General features: G+C 40.6%; 2 protein-coding genes across 14 annotated transcripts in view; one reads left to right on the plus strand and one right to left on the minus strand.

Moving 5' to 3' along the window:
* Position 1: 1 nt before the first annotated feature.
* Positions 2–9976, plus strand: COX6C (cytochrome c oxidase subunit 6C). Its single transcript, NM_001244111.1, has 4 exons — positions 2–132; positions 1061–1192; positions 2136–2263; positions 9849–9976. Exons 2-3 carry the CDS (start codon positions 1082–1084, stop codon positions 2247–2249), a joined length of 225 nt encoding a protein of 74 aa, NP_001231040.1. The 5' UTR covers positions 2–132; positions 1061–1081; the 3' UTR covers positions 2250–2263; positions 9849–9976.
* A 667-nt stretch (positions 9977–10643) lies between these two features.
* The window catches only part of VPS13B (vacuolar protein sorting 13 homolog B), an 806276-nt gene continuing 803100 nt past the window's right edge, over positions 10644–13819 (minus strand). For all 13 annotated transcript variants that reach the window (XM_059874347.1, XM_059874354.1, XM_005215634.5 and 10 more), the window contains one exon: positions 10644–12109. In XM_059874347.1, coding sequence (XP_059730330.1) covers positions 11861–12109 — 249 coding nt within the window. In that variant the 3' untranslated portion in view covers positions 10644–11860. The remainder of the gene's footprint in view (positions 12110–13819) is intronic.

The raw sequence follows: 13819 nt of genomic DNA on the forward strand, positions 1-13819 counted from the left end.
CGCGCCGGAGGCTTTTTGGACTCTTTCGGCCACCGTAGCCGGGTCCCCTCTCCGTTCCTTCTATTTAGGTGCCTGCGCGCTGCGGAAACGCCGTCCATTTCTCCATCAGCCTGAGAGGACGTCGCGGTTGAGGTGAGTCGTGTGCCTACCTCCTCCCTTGTTTGGATTACCCCGCCTGCCGCCTCCCGCTGCCGGTCTGCCTCTCTAGCCGTTACTCTCCATCTCTAGGGTCGGGAAACCTCGGACCTCTGGCCCGTGTCGACCCCAGCTTCCCGGCGTTGCGGCCTCTTCGGGGAGGGTCTCCCGGGGACCCCGGGTTTGCTGAGGGGCGTGAGAGGGGCCTGGAGGGACCGCCAGGCTTCGGAGGCAGCCGGCCCGGCCCCGGGGACCGTTGCGTATCTCACTGCGTTGAGCGTGACCTTGGCGGCGTCCTTTGACCTGTCCGGTCCCGGTGTTTTCACCTGCAGAAAGGGAGCGGTTTCCCCCTCCTCCGGGCCCCGGGCGGGAGGGGCGCCGTCGGCTTTGTGGTAGCCTTGGGGTTGGGGTTGGGAGGCTGGGGGCCGGGGGCGGGCCTCCCTCCCGCAGCCGCCCCCGCGCGCGCAGGGCCTTCCCTCCCCGCGCGGGCGGCGCTCGCCGAGGGCCCGGGGGACCTGCTGGGGGGCCCGCCCGGGTGTTAGTCCTGACTGCGCGACCTTGAAATGTTTCCTTAACCTTCGTGCGTCCAGGTTTTTGTCAGTAAAACGGGAAAACACCTGTCTCACAGGATTAAATGAATTGGTGGTAGAGTTGTTTGCACTTGTGCTATCAATCTAGAGCCACTGCTGATCTTTCCTGTAATTCGGAGAGGCCTGTGTCATTCTTGTTCCCCGGTTACTGTTGGGTCGCAACCGGCTTGCTTATTTAGGGTGGTCGTTCAGCGTGTGAAAGGGAAAAAGATGAAGTCACTAAGCCCCTAAAGATCCTAGGTTTTGGTAGAGGAGTTGGTCCACTGTCCTGCTTGTGTCTCTAGGTACTAAAATGTATTGTGCATAAGAGTTCTAAGAGCTCTCTCTCATTCTAGTCGTCGAGAAGAAAAACTGCCATGTCCACTGCTTTGGCAAAACCTCAGATGCGTGGCCTTCTGGCCAGACGTCTGCGATTTCATATTGTTGGCGCATTCATGGTCTCTCTGGGGTTTGCAACTTTCTATAAGGTATGTATGTTTTATTTTTACTTTGTGCTCGCGGTCGAAAAATGTTTTCAATTTGAAAATATATTTCATTTTCGTAGATAGCTCATAGAGTCTTTTAAAGAAATTCCCTCTGTAGGGTGCTCCCTTGCTCTTACCTTTCTCTACCACTTCAGTGTGATGGGGACAGTATTTCTTATTCTCCAGATGCCTTGTCTTCCATCTTTAAATGAAGCTTACTTTGGTTGGGCTGCCATAACAAAATACCACAAAGTGGGTGGCTTCCACAGTAGAAAAAATTTTTGAGGCTAAAAATCCAAGATCAGGATAGTTGTCGGGGACTTCCCTGACCATCCAGTGGTTAAGACTCCAAGCTTCCATTGCAGGGGGCACGGGTTCTATCCCTGGTTGGGAAACTTAAGATCCCACCTGCCACAAGTGTGGCCAAAAACAACCAAAAAAACTTTGGGGTTGATTTCTTCTGCTGCCTCTCTGCTTGACTTTGTAGAAGATGGCTGTCTTCTCCCTCTCATCACATGGTCCTATATGTGTTAGTATGTTTCTGTCTGAATTTTTTCCTCCTGTAAGGATGCTAGTCAGATTAGGATCCATCCTAAAAAGTTCATTTTAACTTAGTTACTTCTTTGTTGTTTAGTTGCTAAGTCATGTCCAACTCGTGTGACCCCATGGACTGCAGCCCGCCAGGCTTCTCTGTCCATGGGATTTCCCAGGCAGGAATACTGGAATACTGGAGTGCATTGCTCTTTCCCTCTCCAGGGGCTCTTCTGGGCCCAGGGATTGAACCACGGTGAATTCTTGACCACTGAGCCACTAGGGAAGCCCTAATTACTTATTTAATAAAATGATAGGCTTCAAGGTGAACAGAAGCTTGGTCATTTACATTGTCTTTAGATATTGTTTCTAATAATCTAAAAAATAAACCCTGAATGTGATTGTTACCTTTTAGTTTGCTGTAGCTGAAAAAAGAAAGAAGGCATATGCAGACTTCTACAGAAATTATGATTCCATGAAAGATTTTGAGGAGATGAGGAAGGCTGGTATCTTTCAGAGTGCAAAGTGATTTGGAATATAAAGGTAATACAGTTATTTGAAGTTACTGTTTAAAACCTTTCGATTGTGTGTATACATGAAACATACGGTCTTAATTACGAACAGTTCAGTATCGTCAAGTACCTTTACATCGTTGCACAGCTGGTCTTCAGAACTCTTCATCTTGCAGATGGGGATCCATTCTGTACCCATTAAATATTTCCGCCTTCCCCAGGCAGTCACCATGCTTCTGTCTAGGTACCTCATGTTAAGTGGAATAGTGACTTATTTCATTTAATGTAATATCCTCAAGGTTTATTCATTACAGCTGTGTGAGAATTTTCTTCCTTGTTAAGGCTGAGTAATCCATTTTATCTGTATACCACATTTTGTTTTTCATTTGTTATTCATTCATCTGTTAATGGACTTGGATTCCTTATACACCTTTTGGCTCTTGTGAATAATGCTGCTGTTCTGTGTGCATATCTCTTTGATACCCTGCTTTTAATACTATTTTGAGTATATACTCAGAAGTGGAGTTGCTAAACCATACGATGTTCTGGTTTTAAATTTTTAAGGAACCACCATCCTCTTTTACATAGTGGCTGCACTATTTTACACTTCACTAAGTTTTGTGTGCAAGGGTCTCTCCATGTCCTTGCCACCGCTTATTTTCTGGTTTTTTGATAGTAGCCATCCTAATGAGTGTTAGGTATTGTTTTCTTTTGGTCTTCATTTGTATTTCCCTAATGGTTAATGATGTTGAGCCTCTTTTCCCATGCTTGTTAGCTGTTTGTATAACTTCTTTGGAGAAATGTCTATGCAAGTCTTTTGCCCATTTTTAATCGGACAGTTTTTTGTTGAGTTGTAGGAGTTATTTAAAAGCCCCTATCAGATATGATTTAGATATTTTCTCCCATTCTCTAATTGCCTTTTCAGTCTATTAATTGTATCTTTTGATGAATAGACATTTGAAATTCTGAGGGGATTCTAATTTTTTTTTTTTGCCTGTACTTTTGGTGTCATATTTAAGAAATCATTAACAAATTCACTGTCATAAAGTATTACTTTTTTTCCTGAAGTTTTATAGTTTTATTAGCTCTTACCTTTAGGTCTTTGATCTATTTTGAGTTAATTTTTGGATATGATGTTAAGGAAATGGTTTGCTTCATTCTTTTGCATGTGAATATCCAGTTTTCCAAACACCATCTCTTGAAAATATTTTCCCATTAGTTTTAGTACCTTTGGTGTTTTTCTCTATATGGACGGGTTTATTTTGGGACTCTAGTCTATTGCATTAGTTTATATTTCCATCTTTATGCCAATATTACACTCTTGATTCAATACCTTTATAGCAGGTTTTGAAATCAGGAAGTGTTAGTCCTCTAGCCTTGTTGTCTTTTTCAAGATTGTTTTGGCTGTTCATGGTCTTATTGATAATCCACATGAGTTTTAGGATGGATTTTCCTATTTCTCAAATGCTGTTGGGATTTTGGTAGGAATTGCATTATACAGATCATTTTGGGTAGTGTGACCATCTTGACAGTTACAAGTATTCTAGATCATGAACACAAGATGTGTTTCCATTTATTTGTTTCTTTAATTTCACCAATGTTTTATACTTTACAGTATATAAGTCTTTTACCTCCTTGTTGAAGTTTATTCCTAAGAATTGTAGTTTAATGCTAATACGAGATTGTTTTAATTTGCTTTTCTGATTATTCATTGTTAGTGTATAGAAACACTACTCAGCTTTGCTGAGTTATTCTAACAGTTTTGTGTGTGTGAGAGAGATCGATCAATCTTTGAAGGTTTTCTGCATATAAGATCAGATCATCTGCAGATAGCTTTACTTCTTCCTTTCCAATTTGGATGTCATTTCTTTTCTTCCTTAATTGCCCTGGCTAGGATTTCCAGTCGGAGAAGGCAATGGCACCCCACTCCAGTACTCTTGCTTGGAAAATCCCATGGACAGAGGAGCCTGGTAGGCTGCAGTCCATGGGGTCGCTAGGAGTCAGGCATGACTGAGCGACTTAACTTCCACTTTTCACTTTCATGCATTGGAGAAGGAAATGGCAACCCACTCCAGTGTTCTTGCCTGGAGAATCCCAGGGACGGGGGAGCCTGGTGGGCTGCCGTCTACAGGATCGCACAGAGTCGGACACGACTGAAGCGACTTAGCAGCAGTAGCAGCAGGATTTCCAGTACTGTGTTGAAGAGAAGCGGCCAAAATGTGCATCCTTCCCCGCCGCCCCCCCCCCCCCCCCGACCTTAGAGGAGAGTATATTAGCTGTGGGTTTCTCATATATCACTTTTATTATGTTGAGGTAGTTTTTCTTCCTATTCTTTATTTGAATTTTTTTTTTAATCATGGAAAGGTATTAAATTTTTCAAATGCTTTCTTGAATCAGTTGAAAAGATCATGTGACTTTTTGTCCTTCTGCGGTGTGTTGTATTTTTCACATGTTGAATCATCCTTGTTCATGGTGTGTAATCCTTTTAATGAACTGTTGAATTGTTGGCTAGTATTTTATGAGGGATTTTTGCATCTATATTTGGGATATTGCTCTGTAATTTGTCTTTAATATATTTGATGGTCTTATAGAATGTGTTTTGTTTTGTTTTTTTTAATTTTATTTGTGGCTGTGCTAGGTCTTTGTTGCTAAGTGGGCTTTTCTCTAGTTGCTGTGAGTGGGGGCTCTTCTTTGCAGGGGCTCCTCTTGTTGGCAGAGCACAGGCTCTTGGGCGCACAGGCTTCAGTAGCTGTGGCTCACGAGCTCAGTCATTGCAGCTCCCAGGCTCTCGAGCACAGGCTTAGTGGTTGTGGTGCACAGGCTTAGCTGCTTTGCAGCATGTAGGATCTTCCCGGATTAGGGATTAAAGCTGTATCTCTTCATTGGCAGGTGGATTCTTTACCACTGAGCCACCAGGGAAGCCCCAAATGTTTTGTATTTTTAAATAAGATGGTTAGTCAGATGTGGACATATGAGAGACACAGGAAAACATGGAAGGGCAGTCTCTCTCCCATACACAGGTTTAAGTTGTCATCAATATATGCAAGTTAAAAAATACATAGAGTGAATTTGAAAGTGTTCCCCTCTTCAGTTTTTTGGAAGAGTTTGAGGAGGATTGGGGTTAACTTTTTTAAAATGTTTGGTAGAATTTACCTGTGAAGCCATCTTATCCCAGCCTTTTGTTTGTTGAGTGTTTTTTGATTGTGGATTTAATCTTCTTACTTAGTTAAAGTCTGTTAATATTATCTTTTTATTTCTTGGTATGTTTATAATAATCTTTATTTCCTGTGGCTTTGGTTTAGCTTGCTTTTCTTTTCTACCTTTTGAGGGGTAAACTTAGGTTGTTGACTTGATCTTTTAAACTTTTCTTCTTAAACCTACTTTGACCCATTGGTGGTTGGAGAGTATGTTGTTTAATCTCAACGTATTTGTGGATTTTTCTGTCTTCCTTCTGTTCAGTTGTGTCCGACTCTTTGCGACCCTATGGACTGCAGCATGCCAGGCCTCCCTCTCCATCACCAACTCCCAGAGCCTACTCAAACTCATGTCCATCGAGTCGGTGATGCCATCCAACCATCTCATCCTCTGTAATCCCCTTCTCCTCCTGTCTTCAATCTTTTCCAGCATCAGGGTCTTTTCCAGTGAGTCAGTTCTTCGCATCAGGTGGCCAAAAAGTATTGGAGTTTCAGCTTCATCATCAGTCCTTCCAATGAACACCCAGGACTGATCTCCTTAGGATGGACTGGTTGGATCTCCTTGCAGTCCAAGGGACTCTCAAGAGTCTTCTCCAACACCACAGTTCAAAAGCACTCAGCTTTCTTTACAGTCCAACTCTCACATCCATACATGACTACTGGAAAAACCATAGCCTTGACTAGATGGACCTTTGTTGGCAAAGTAATGTCTCTGCTTTTTAATATGCTCTCTAGGTTGGTCATAGCTTTTCTTCCAAAGAGCAAGCGTCTTTTAATTTCATGGCTGCAGTCACCATCTGCGGTGATCTTGGAGCCCCCAAAAATAAAGTCTGTCACTGTTTCCACTGTTTCCTCATCTATTTGCCATGAAGTGATGGGACCAGATGCCATGATCTTAGTTTTCTGAATGTTGAGCTTTAAGCCAACGTTTTCACCCTCTTTCACTTTCATCAAGAGGCTCTTTAGTAGTTCTTCACTTTCTGCCATAAGGGTGGCATTATCTGCATATCTGAGGTTATTGATGCCTGTCTTGGCAATCTTTGATTTCCAGCTTGTGCTTCATCCAGCCCAGCATTTCTCATGATGTACTCTGCATAGAAGTTAAATAAGCAAGGTGACAATATACAGCCTTGATGTACTCCTTTCCCAATTTGGAAACAATCTGTTGTTCCATGTCCAGTTCTAACTGTTCCTGACCTGCGTGCAGATTTCTCAAGAGGCAGGTCAGGTGATCTGGTATTCCCATCTCTTTCAGAATTTTCCATAGTTTGTTGTGGTCCACACAGTCAAAGGCTTTGGCATAGTCAATAAAGCAGAAATAGATGTTTTTCTGGAACTCTTGCTTTTTTGATGATCCAGCAGATATTGGCAATTTGATCTCTGGTTCCTCTGCCTTTTCTAAAACCAGCTTGAGCATCTGGAATTTCACGGTTCATGTACTCTTGAAGCCTGGCATGGAGAACTTTGAGCATTACTAGCGTGTGAGATGAGTGCAGTTGTGCAGTAGTTTGAGCATTCTTTGGCATTGCCTTTCTTTGGGATTGAAATGAAAACTGACCTTTTCTAGTCCTGTGTCCACTGCTGAGTTTTCCAAATTTCCTGGCATATTGAGTGAAGCACTTTAACAGCATCATGTTTTAGAATTTGAAATAGCTCAGCTGGAATTCCATCACCTCCACTAGCTTTGTTCATAGTGATGCTTCCTAAGGCCCACTTGACTTCGCATTCCAGGATGCCTGGCTCTAGGTGAGCCAGCATCGTGGTTATCTGGGTTGTTAAGATCTTTTTTGTATAGTTCTTCTATGTATTCTTGCCATCTCTTCTTAATATCCTCTGCTTCTGGCTTAGGTCCATACCATTTCTGTCCTTTATCGAGCCCATCTTTGCATGAAATGTTCCCTTGCTATCTCTCTTCCTTCTGTTAGGATTTCTAGTTTCATCCATTGTGACCAGCAAAGATACTTTATGTGATTTCAGTCTTAAAATCTGTTGTTCTATGACCTAACATGGAAATTAATCCATATGCACTTAAGAAAAAGTATACATATTCTGATGTTGGGTAGAATGAGATTTGATTGGTCTGTAGTGTTCAAGTCCTCTTATTTTCTTAATGCTCTTCTGTCTGGTCATTTCAATTATAGCCATAGGTTTGCCAAAGAGTTTGTTTAGTTTTTCTGTAAGATTTTACATTCTAAGTCACCTATTGTTACGTAGAGCTGTCTATTTCTTCCTTCAATTCTGTTAGTGTTTGCTTCATATATTTCCAGGCTCTCATGGTTGGTGTATGTATAATCTGCCTTCTTGGTGGACTGACCTGCCATTATAAAATGTCCTTTGTGTTTGTAGCATGTTTTGACTTAGTCTGTTTTATCTGCTAACAGTATAGCCACTCTTGCTCTTTAGATTGCTGCCTGTATGGAGTCTCTTTTCATCCTTAACTTCAAAACTATGTGTATCTTTGGATCTAAAGTGAATCTTTTGTAGATAGCTTGTAGTTGGACCTTGTTTTGTATCCATTCCTCAGATCCATGACTTTTGTTTGGGACGTTTAAACCAACCTATTGTTATAGTCTATTTTGAATTGCTGATAACACACATACAAAAATTTAATCACATACAAAAATTATCTTTTACAACCCTGTTCCCCTACTTTGTTATTGATGTCACAAATGGCATTTTTAGATATTGTGCCCATTAACACAGATGTCTTTTTTTTTTTTTTTTTAGTGCTTTTGCCTTTTAAATACTACAAAATTGAAAGTGGGGATATGAAACATGATTAACACTGGCTTTTATATTTATTCACATATTTACCTTTGCCAGGGAGCTTCATATTTCAGTATGGCTTTGAGTGATTGTCTAGTGTAATTTTGTTTCAAATTGAACAGTTCTCCTTGCAGATCTAGTAGTAATGAACTCCTTATCCTTTAGCTTTTGTTTATCTGGGAGTGTCTTAATTTCTTCCTGATTTTTGAAGGACATTTTCCTGAGAAGTCTACTGATAATCTTATAGAAGCTCCGTTATAGACGGTGAATCTTACTGCTTCCAGGATTCATCGTCTTTGGTTTTTGACAGTTGGATTATAATGTGTCTTGATGTTAAGAGACTTTGGGTTCATCTTACTTCCAAGTAACATGTTTGTATATACATTTCTTTCTTCAGATTTGGAAAGTTTTTGGCCAGTATTTCTTCACATAAATGCTCTGTCCCTTCATGCACCTCCACAATACAAATGTTGGTCTTTTTGATGGTGTCTCATAAGTCCCTTAAACACAGTCACCATTGTCACCAGTGTTCGAGATAAAGATAGAAATAGTCCCTGGGGAGGCCCTCAGACAGCCCAGAACACTGTGTGCAAGGTCTGCTCTTTTCCTTCTTCCCTGAAGCACTGGAAACCTTTTATGGTTTGTTATTTGGATGTCCACAGGTGACTTGGTGGCTTTCTAGATTCTGGTTGGGTAGTCAAGGTCCACTGCCTCATGGACAGTGTGAATTAAGATTCTGTGTCTAAAATTTAAGGATAATTTTGAGTATAAATAACTTTTGCCTAGTGTTAGATTCAATTCTGTTACATTCCGTTTCTGTAGTTGCTTATATTAAGAAGTATCTGAGTCACAGATCGATACATGTATTAAGTAGCCATAGTTGAATATATGTAATATATAGTAGTAGGAAAAAAAGTTTATTCCCAGTGGTTGGAAAACTGATAGGAATTGTAATTTCCATCATGGACTGTTATGTCCGTTAGAATTGACAATCACAAAGTAACAGGAATTACTAAAATAGAAAACTAAGAATGTTTTATGTAAAGGGTGATCTGTGTTAAAAGTGCATAACAAAAAAGGCTGAAGGTAAAAAGATAAAGAAAATACTAGTTTCTTGTGTGTGTTATCTTAATACTGCTGTTTTCTCGTACCTTTGAAATTTTCAAAGCTTTCGCAGTGGTTATACTTTTCATAATCAGATGTTAACAGGCTGATTTTGTAAACACATTTTTTTTTTTACCTTTTACTTATAAGAAGTTGATTGCTTAAAAAACAATAAAAAGAGGAGCAGATTTGGAGACAAGAATACAAGTTTAGAACAAATGGACTGCTGCTTTTTAAGAACTGTATGGGTATGAGACTGGAACGGACGGGGTGGACTTGAAGAAAAAAAGGTAGAACTTGGTACATGAAAGCAAGAAACCTCAGAAAAAGATGTGAATGCCCCAAATGGAATAGAGGTTGGACAGGGAGGTTAGGGAGCATAGGGGAGAATGGACCTGGAGCCCAGGCAGCCTGACTGGGGCTGCTCCTGGACTAAGGGTGAGTGAGCAAAACGTGGCCCGCATCGGTGGCAGTAGCGCTCAGGGGACCCAGCGTGGCGAGGTATTAAGAGAATGACTGTCGTTAACTTGGTCACTCTGTTTTTCTCCACAGAATTTCTTTGGGTTGAGTTCCCTGGAAGTTTGTCACTTTCCTGTGTTCCTGAACTATGAAACTATGACTATCTGGGGTGAGAAATAGTCTCTCAATAAACAAACAATTAACATACTGTCGACACTTAAGTCTTTGTTCAGTTATTCTTACCGACATGTAGAGTTTGGGGTACTTGGATTAGAATTGGTCAGGGATTTTTTTTTTTTTTTTTTTTTGAATTTGGAAAGTAACTTTATTTATTTATTTTAATTTTTTTTTTTTTTAACTTTACAATATTGTATTGGTTTTCCCATACAACAACATGCATTCGCCACGGGTGTACATGTGTTCCCCATCCTGAACCCCCAGACACTCTTTCCAATAAAATGTCTTTGGACTTCATTGGTATCAGATTGCCCTACTGGATCCAGCCATTGGGCAGATGTAATAGGTACATTTAAGGTTCTTTATTCAGTTACCACTTTATTGAAGGCCTAACTGTATGCGTGTACAATATGAAATACACAAAAAAAGTTTTTTAATTGGAATTGAGGTTGACTGATATTTGCTAATTGAGAGTGTGGTAACATTTTTCAGAGGAGGGCTTAGGAGCTTTCTCTCCTTTAGTAATTGTTTTTGTTGTGATCAAAAGAGCTTTAAGAATTGTGTCATTTTAGTGAAAACTAACTGAATCCCCAGTTCTTTAATTAGGTTAACAAATTTTCTTGTGCAGAATTCTTGAGTCCAATAATGTAAGCTGTAATAAACCTGGGTATCAGTGAAACCTGCATTTTAAGAACCCACGTTTATGTATGATCAGTAATTCAAGAATTTGTTTTATTTTAAACAATTTCATATAACAATTAGTAGTATGCAAATTTATCATAAAAGATACAAGACTTAATACATATTTACAAGCTTAAAAATAGTCACTCTTGTGGTTGACAAAACTATCACTTTCCTAAATGAGTATGATATAGCAAAGTAATGGTGGAGCCATTTTTTTCATATTCAGCCTAAAGTGTCCATTAACAGTAAACAACGATGCAGTGATCTCTTTCTTATGCCCAGTAACATGTGAGGCTTAAGTTAAAGCAGACATTTGAAACTGAAATTCCTTAGCATCTCACAACTGTAGGTATCAGGTTGTAGGCCCAAGTTTGGATGTAATAAGTAAAAATGTATTTTAGTTGGAGTATCAAATTTTTACTGAATGCTCAAGGTGTACGTGGTGACCTAGGATCTTGAGCCAAATCCATTTTTTAAAAACAAAAAATCATGGTAATATCTTTATGCTGGATCATGCTAAGTCATCAAAATGAACTATTGTTAAGGTTAGTGTTAGGGTCCTTGACTTGGCTAAGGCATCAGGGTGAGTCCGTCCATAAAAGTATCCAGTAGTGGGAGTTCCCCAGTAGTGTGTTGCTTATGGAACTAAAGAAACTCACCTGAGCACCCTGGATCTGTTTTTAGCAGTAGACAAAAAAAGATTTGCTTGCCTAGCAAAACAGATTAGAAAGACATTTTTCCAAAATGTACCTGGATAAGTCATCAGTAAAATTTCAGTAAAAGTTTAGAGTAGAAATGTACATGGCAGCTTTCACTTAAAATAGCATCACGTTTAAATAACATTAACAAGTTAAACAGTAAGATCTTAAGCATTGAATTTCATTTAAAGCTAAACTTCTGCAGAGAAGGGTGTTAGGCAAAGATGATGTCTCATCCTAAAAAGAGATGCAGCAGGAGATAAAGTTTACATCTGTTTCCAACGCTTGACTACAGAGTTGACAATCTTAATTAAAGTCGAAATTTTAGCAAAAAGAGCAAAAAGGAATGTATTTTCAATACACGATAAGACCAAACAGGAAAGGACTAAGTTTTTTAATCACTCAATTTTGAAGTATCTTAGTTGTAGGAAAAAGGAAGAGTTTGAATTGAACAGTGGTTTCGTGTCCACAATAGATGTTAAGAGCTCATTAGGTTTCTTTTTCAAAAATAATGGCACAAGCAGCAATCAACACCTTGGAGGGGACTCAAGGGAACCCTTTCCTCAGGGCTTTATTTTTCACCATGGTAAATTTACTAATGAAAACTTGGGCAAAATGTGGATCAACCATATAATGGTATGTTTTCACAGTGGAGGGGAGCGGTTCCACAGCCACCACAGGGCATGACGTCTGCACGGAGGAGCAGCCGGGGCCCAGGTGACAAGAGGTCTTTGTGATGTAGTCCACAAGTCTGTTATACTGTTGCTCTGACAGTCTCTCTCGAACTCCATCCACCTGCGACCCAAAAGAAGTTTTCAGTTTCCAAACCCTCTTAAGGACACTTCCATAACAAGATTACTCCTTCTCTTGCATTGATATACTGGATGTTTCGCCTTGTAGGTTACCTACTAAAGCCACTGAATAAGCGCTTGGTGTGTAAAAGTCCCATGTTTGACGGTTTGGGAATATTTTACTCTTAAAAACATCTGTCACTGTTCTCTGGTAGCCTAGTCCAGGAAAAAAGGAGAAAGGTATCTTTGCTCTGTTTCATTCTAATCAACATTAAACTCTGAGATAAAAGCTCTGCTTGTTTCTGGAAACCTCTCCAGATAGAACGTCTACCTCTTTCAAACCAGTGGCTTTGGACAGAGCATTAAGAAAACAAATACCTTTTGAACTGTAACATTTTCCGCTTTTATAAATATTAGGATTTAAAGCTAGAGAAAATTAAAAAAACTGGGCAGAGGAAGGGGAAGTTTTTATGGAGAAGAGGGAGGATGCACAGTGCACTCATGGTCCGCCAGGGTCTGGCACGTCTTCAGTGGAGCTCAAATAGAAGAACTGATGCGCTACCCAAACTCTTGAGAGAGATTTTCTCAGGAAGTGCCCATCGGGCAAGTGGAGCTATAAATTACCCCCTTCCTGGAATTCTGTAGCGGTCCACTGTGTAAATCAAGTGGAGTGGGACGTTTCCAGTGTAAGCCGCTGGTCTCTGGGAATCAGGTAGCCGCTGACCTCTCCATGGCCTTTACCTACCAAACGTTGGCAAGACTACTCTGGAAGACTTACAAACATTTTAATGAGGACTTTGGAGTTCTTGAAATAGTAGTAAAGAATGTATATATTTCTGTGTAGGGCACAGAGACAGCGCAGCCAAGGCTGTCTTACAAGCGGCAGAAAGCCAGTGGGATGGTAAAGAGAGGTCAGCCTGCCAGAAAAATAAGTAGGGCGTCCATTAGAGTTCAGTCTCATATTTTTAAATTTGGGAAAGAAAATAAAGGCCCCCAAAGATTCCCTGACAGATGAAAGCTGTGCACCACCAGGCAAAAGCCAGAACTCTGATGATATCATCTGATGGGGTCAGGATTCAGCTGGAAAGCTTCGAATACACAAGAGTCTTAATTGCTCCTCCTGAACAGCAGCACAGGAAAACCCGTGTTGTGAAAGGAACATGGCCAAGGAATAAATTGACCTTCTGACTCATTTTGAGCCTCTCATAAGGGATTTCAATAATGTGCCAGGCATATTAAGCAATTATTACCCTACAAATGGCTGCATTTAACTAAGAAAAGCAAATGCTGATTAAAAAAAAAAAATCCTGCCGTATTTGAATATACTGAATGATGTCATCTACAAATTAATTCCTTCCAAAATTCAAAGGAGCTATGTTTGCTAGCATCTAGAGCAAAATCCCAGAAAAGCCATTTCATGTAAAGATTTTAAAATACTATTCTTTTGTTTTCACTGGAAGACGGTGGGTAGGCTTCCCGGCCCAGGTTTCTGCCCGAGGCTTAGGTTGGGCGCGGCCATTGAGGGAAACGCACCGTCAGGCAGCACTCTGCTGAGCGACCCCCACTGCCATTTTGGAAAGATTGGATCAGAGCATTATTAAGGAAGCATCTACTGTCTCCAAAAAATATTTTTTGTGCATTTTTGTTTTGCAGCCTGGGTCTCCATTGGAGTGAGTGGGGGAAGGTTTGAACACAGGATGAATGGGGCAGTTGT

The sequence above is a fragment of the Bos taurus genome, chromosome 14 (genome assembly GCF_002263795.3).
Source record: "Bos taurus isolate L1 Dominette 01449 registration number 42190680 breed Hereford chromosome 14, ARS-UCD2.0, whole genome shotgun sequence".
Lineage (NCBI taxonomy): Eukaryota > Metazoa > Chordata > Mammalia > Artiodactyla > Bovidae > Bos > Bos taurus.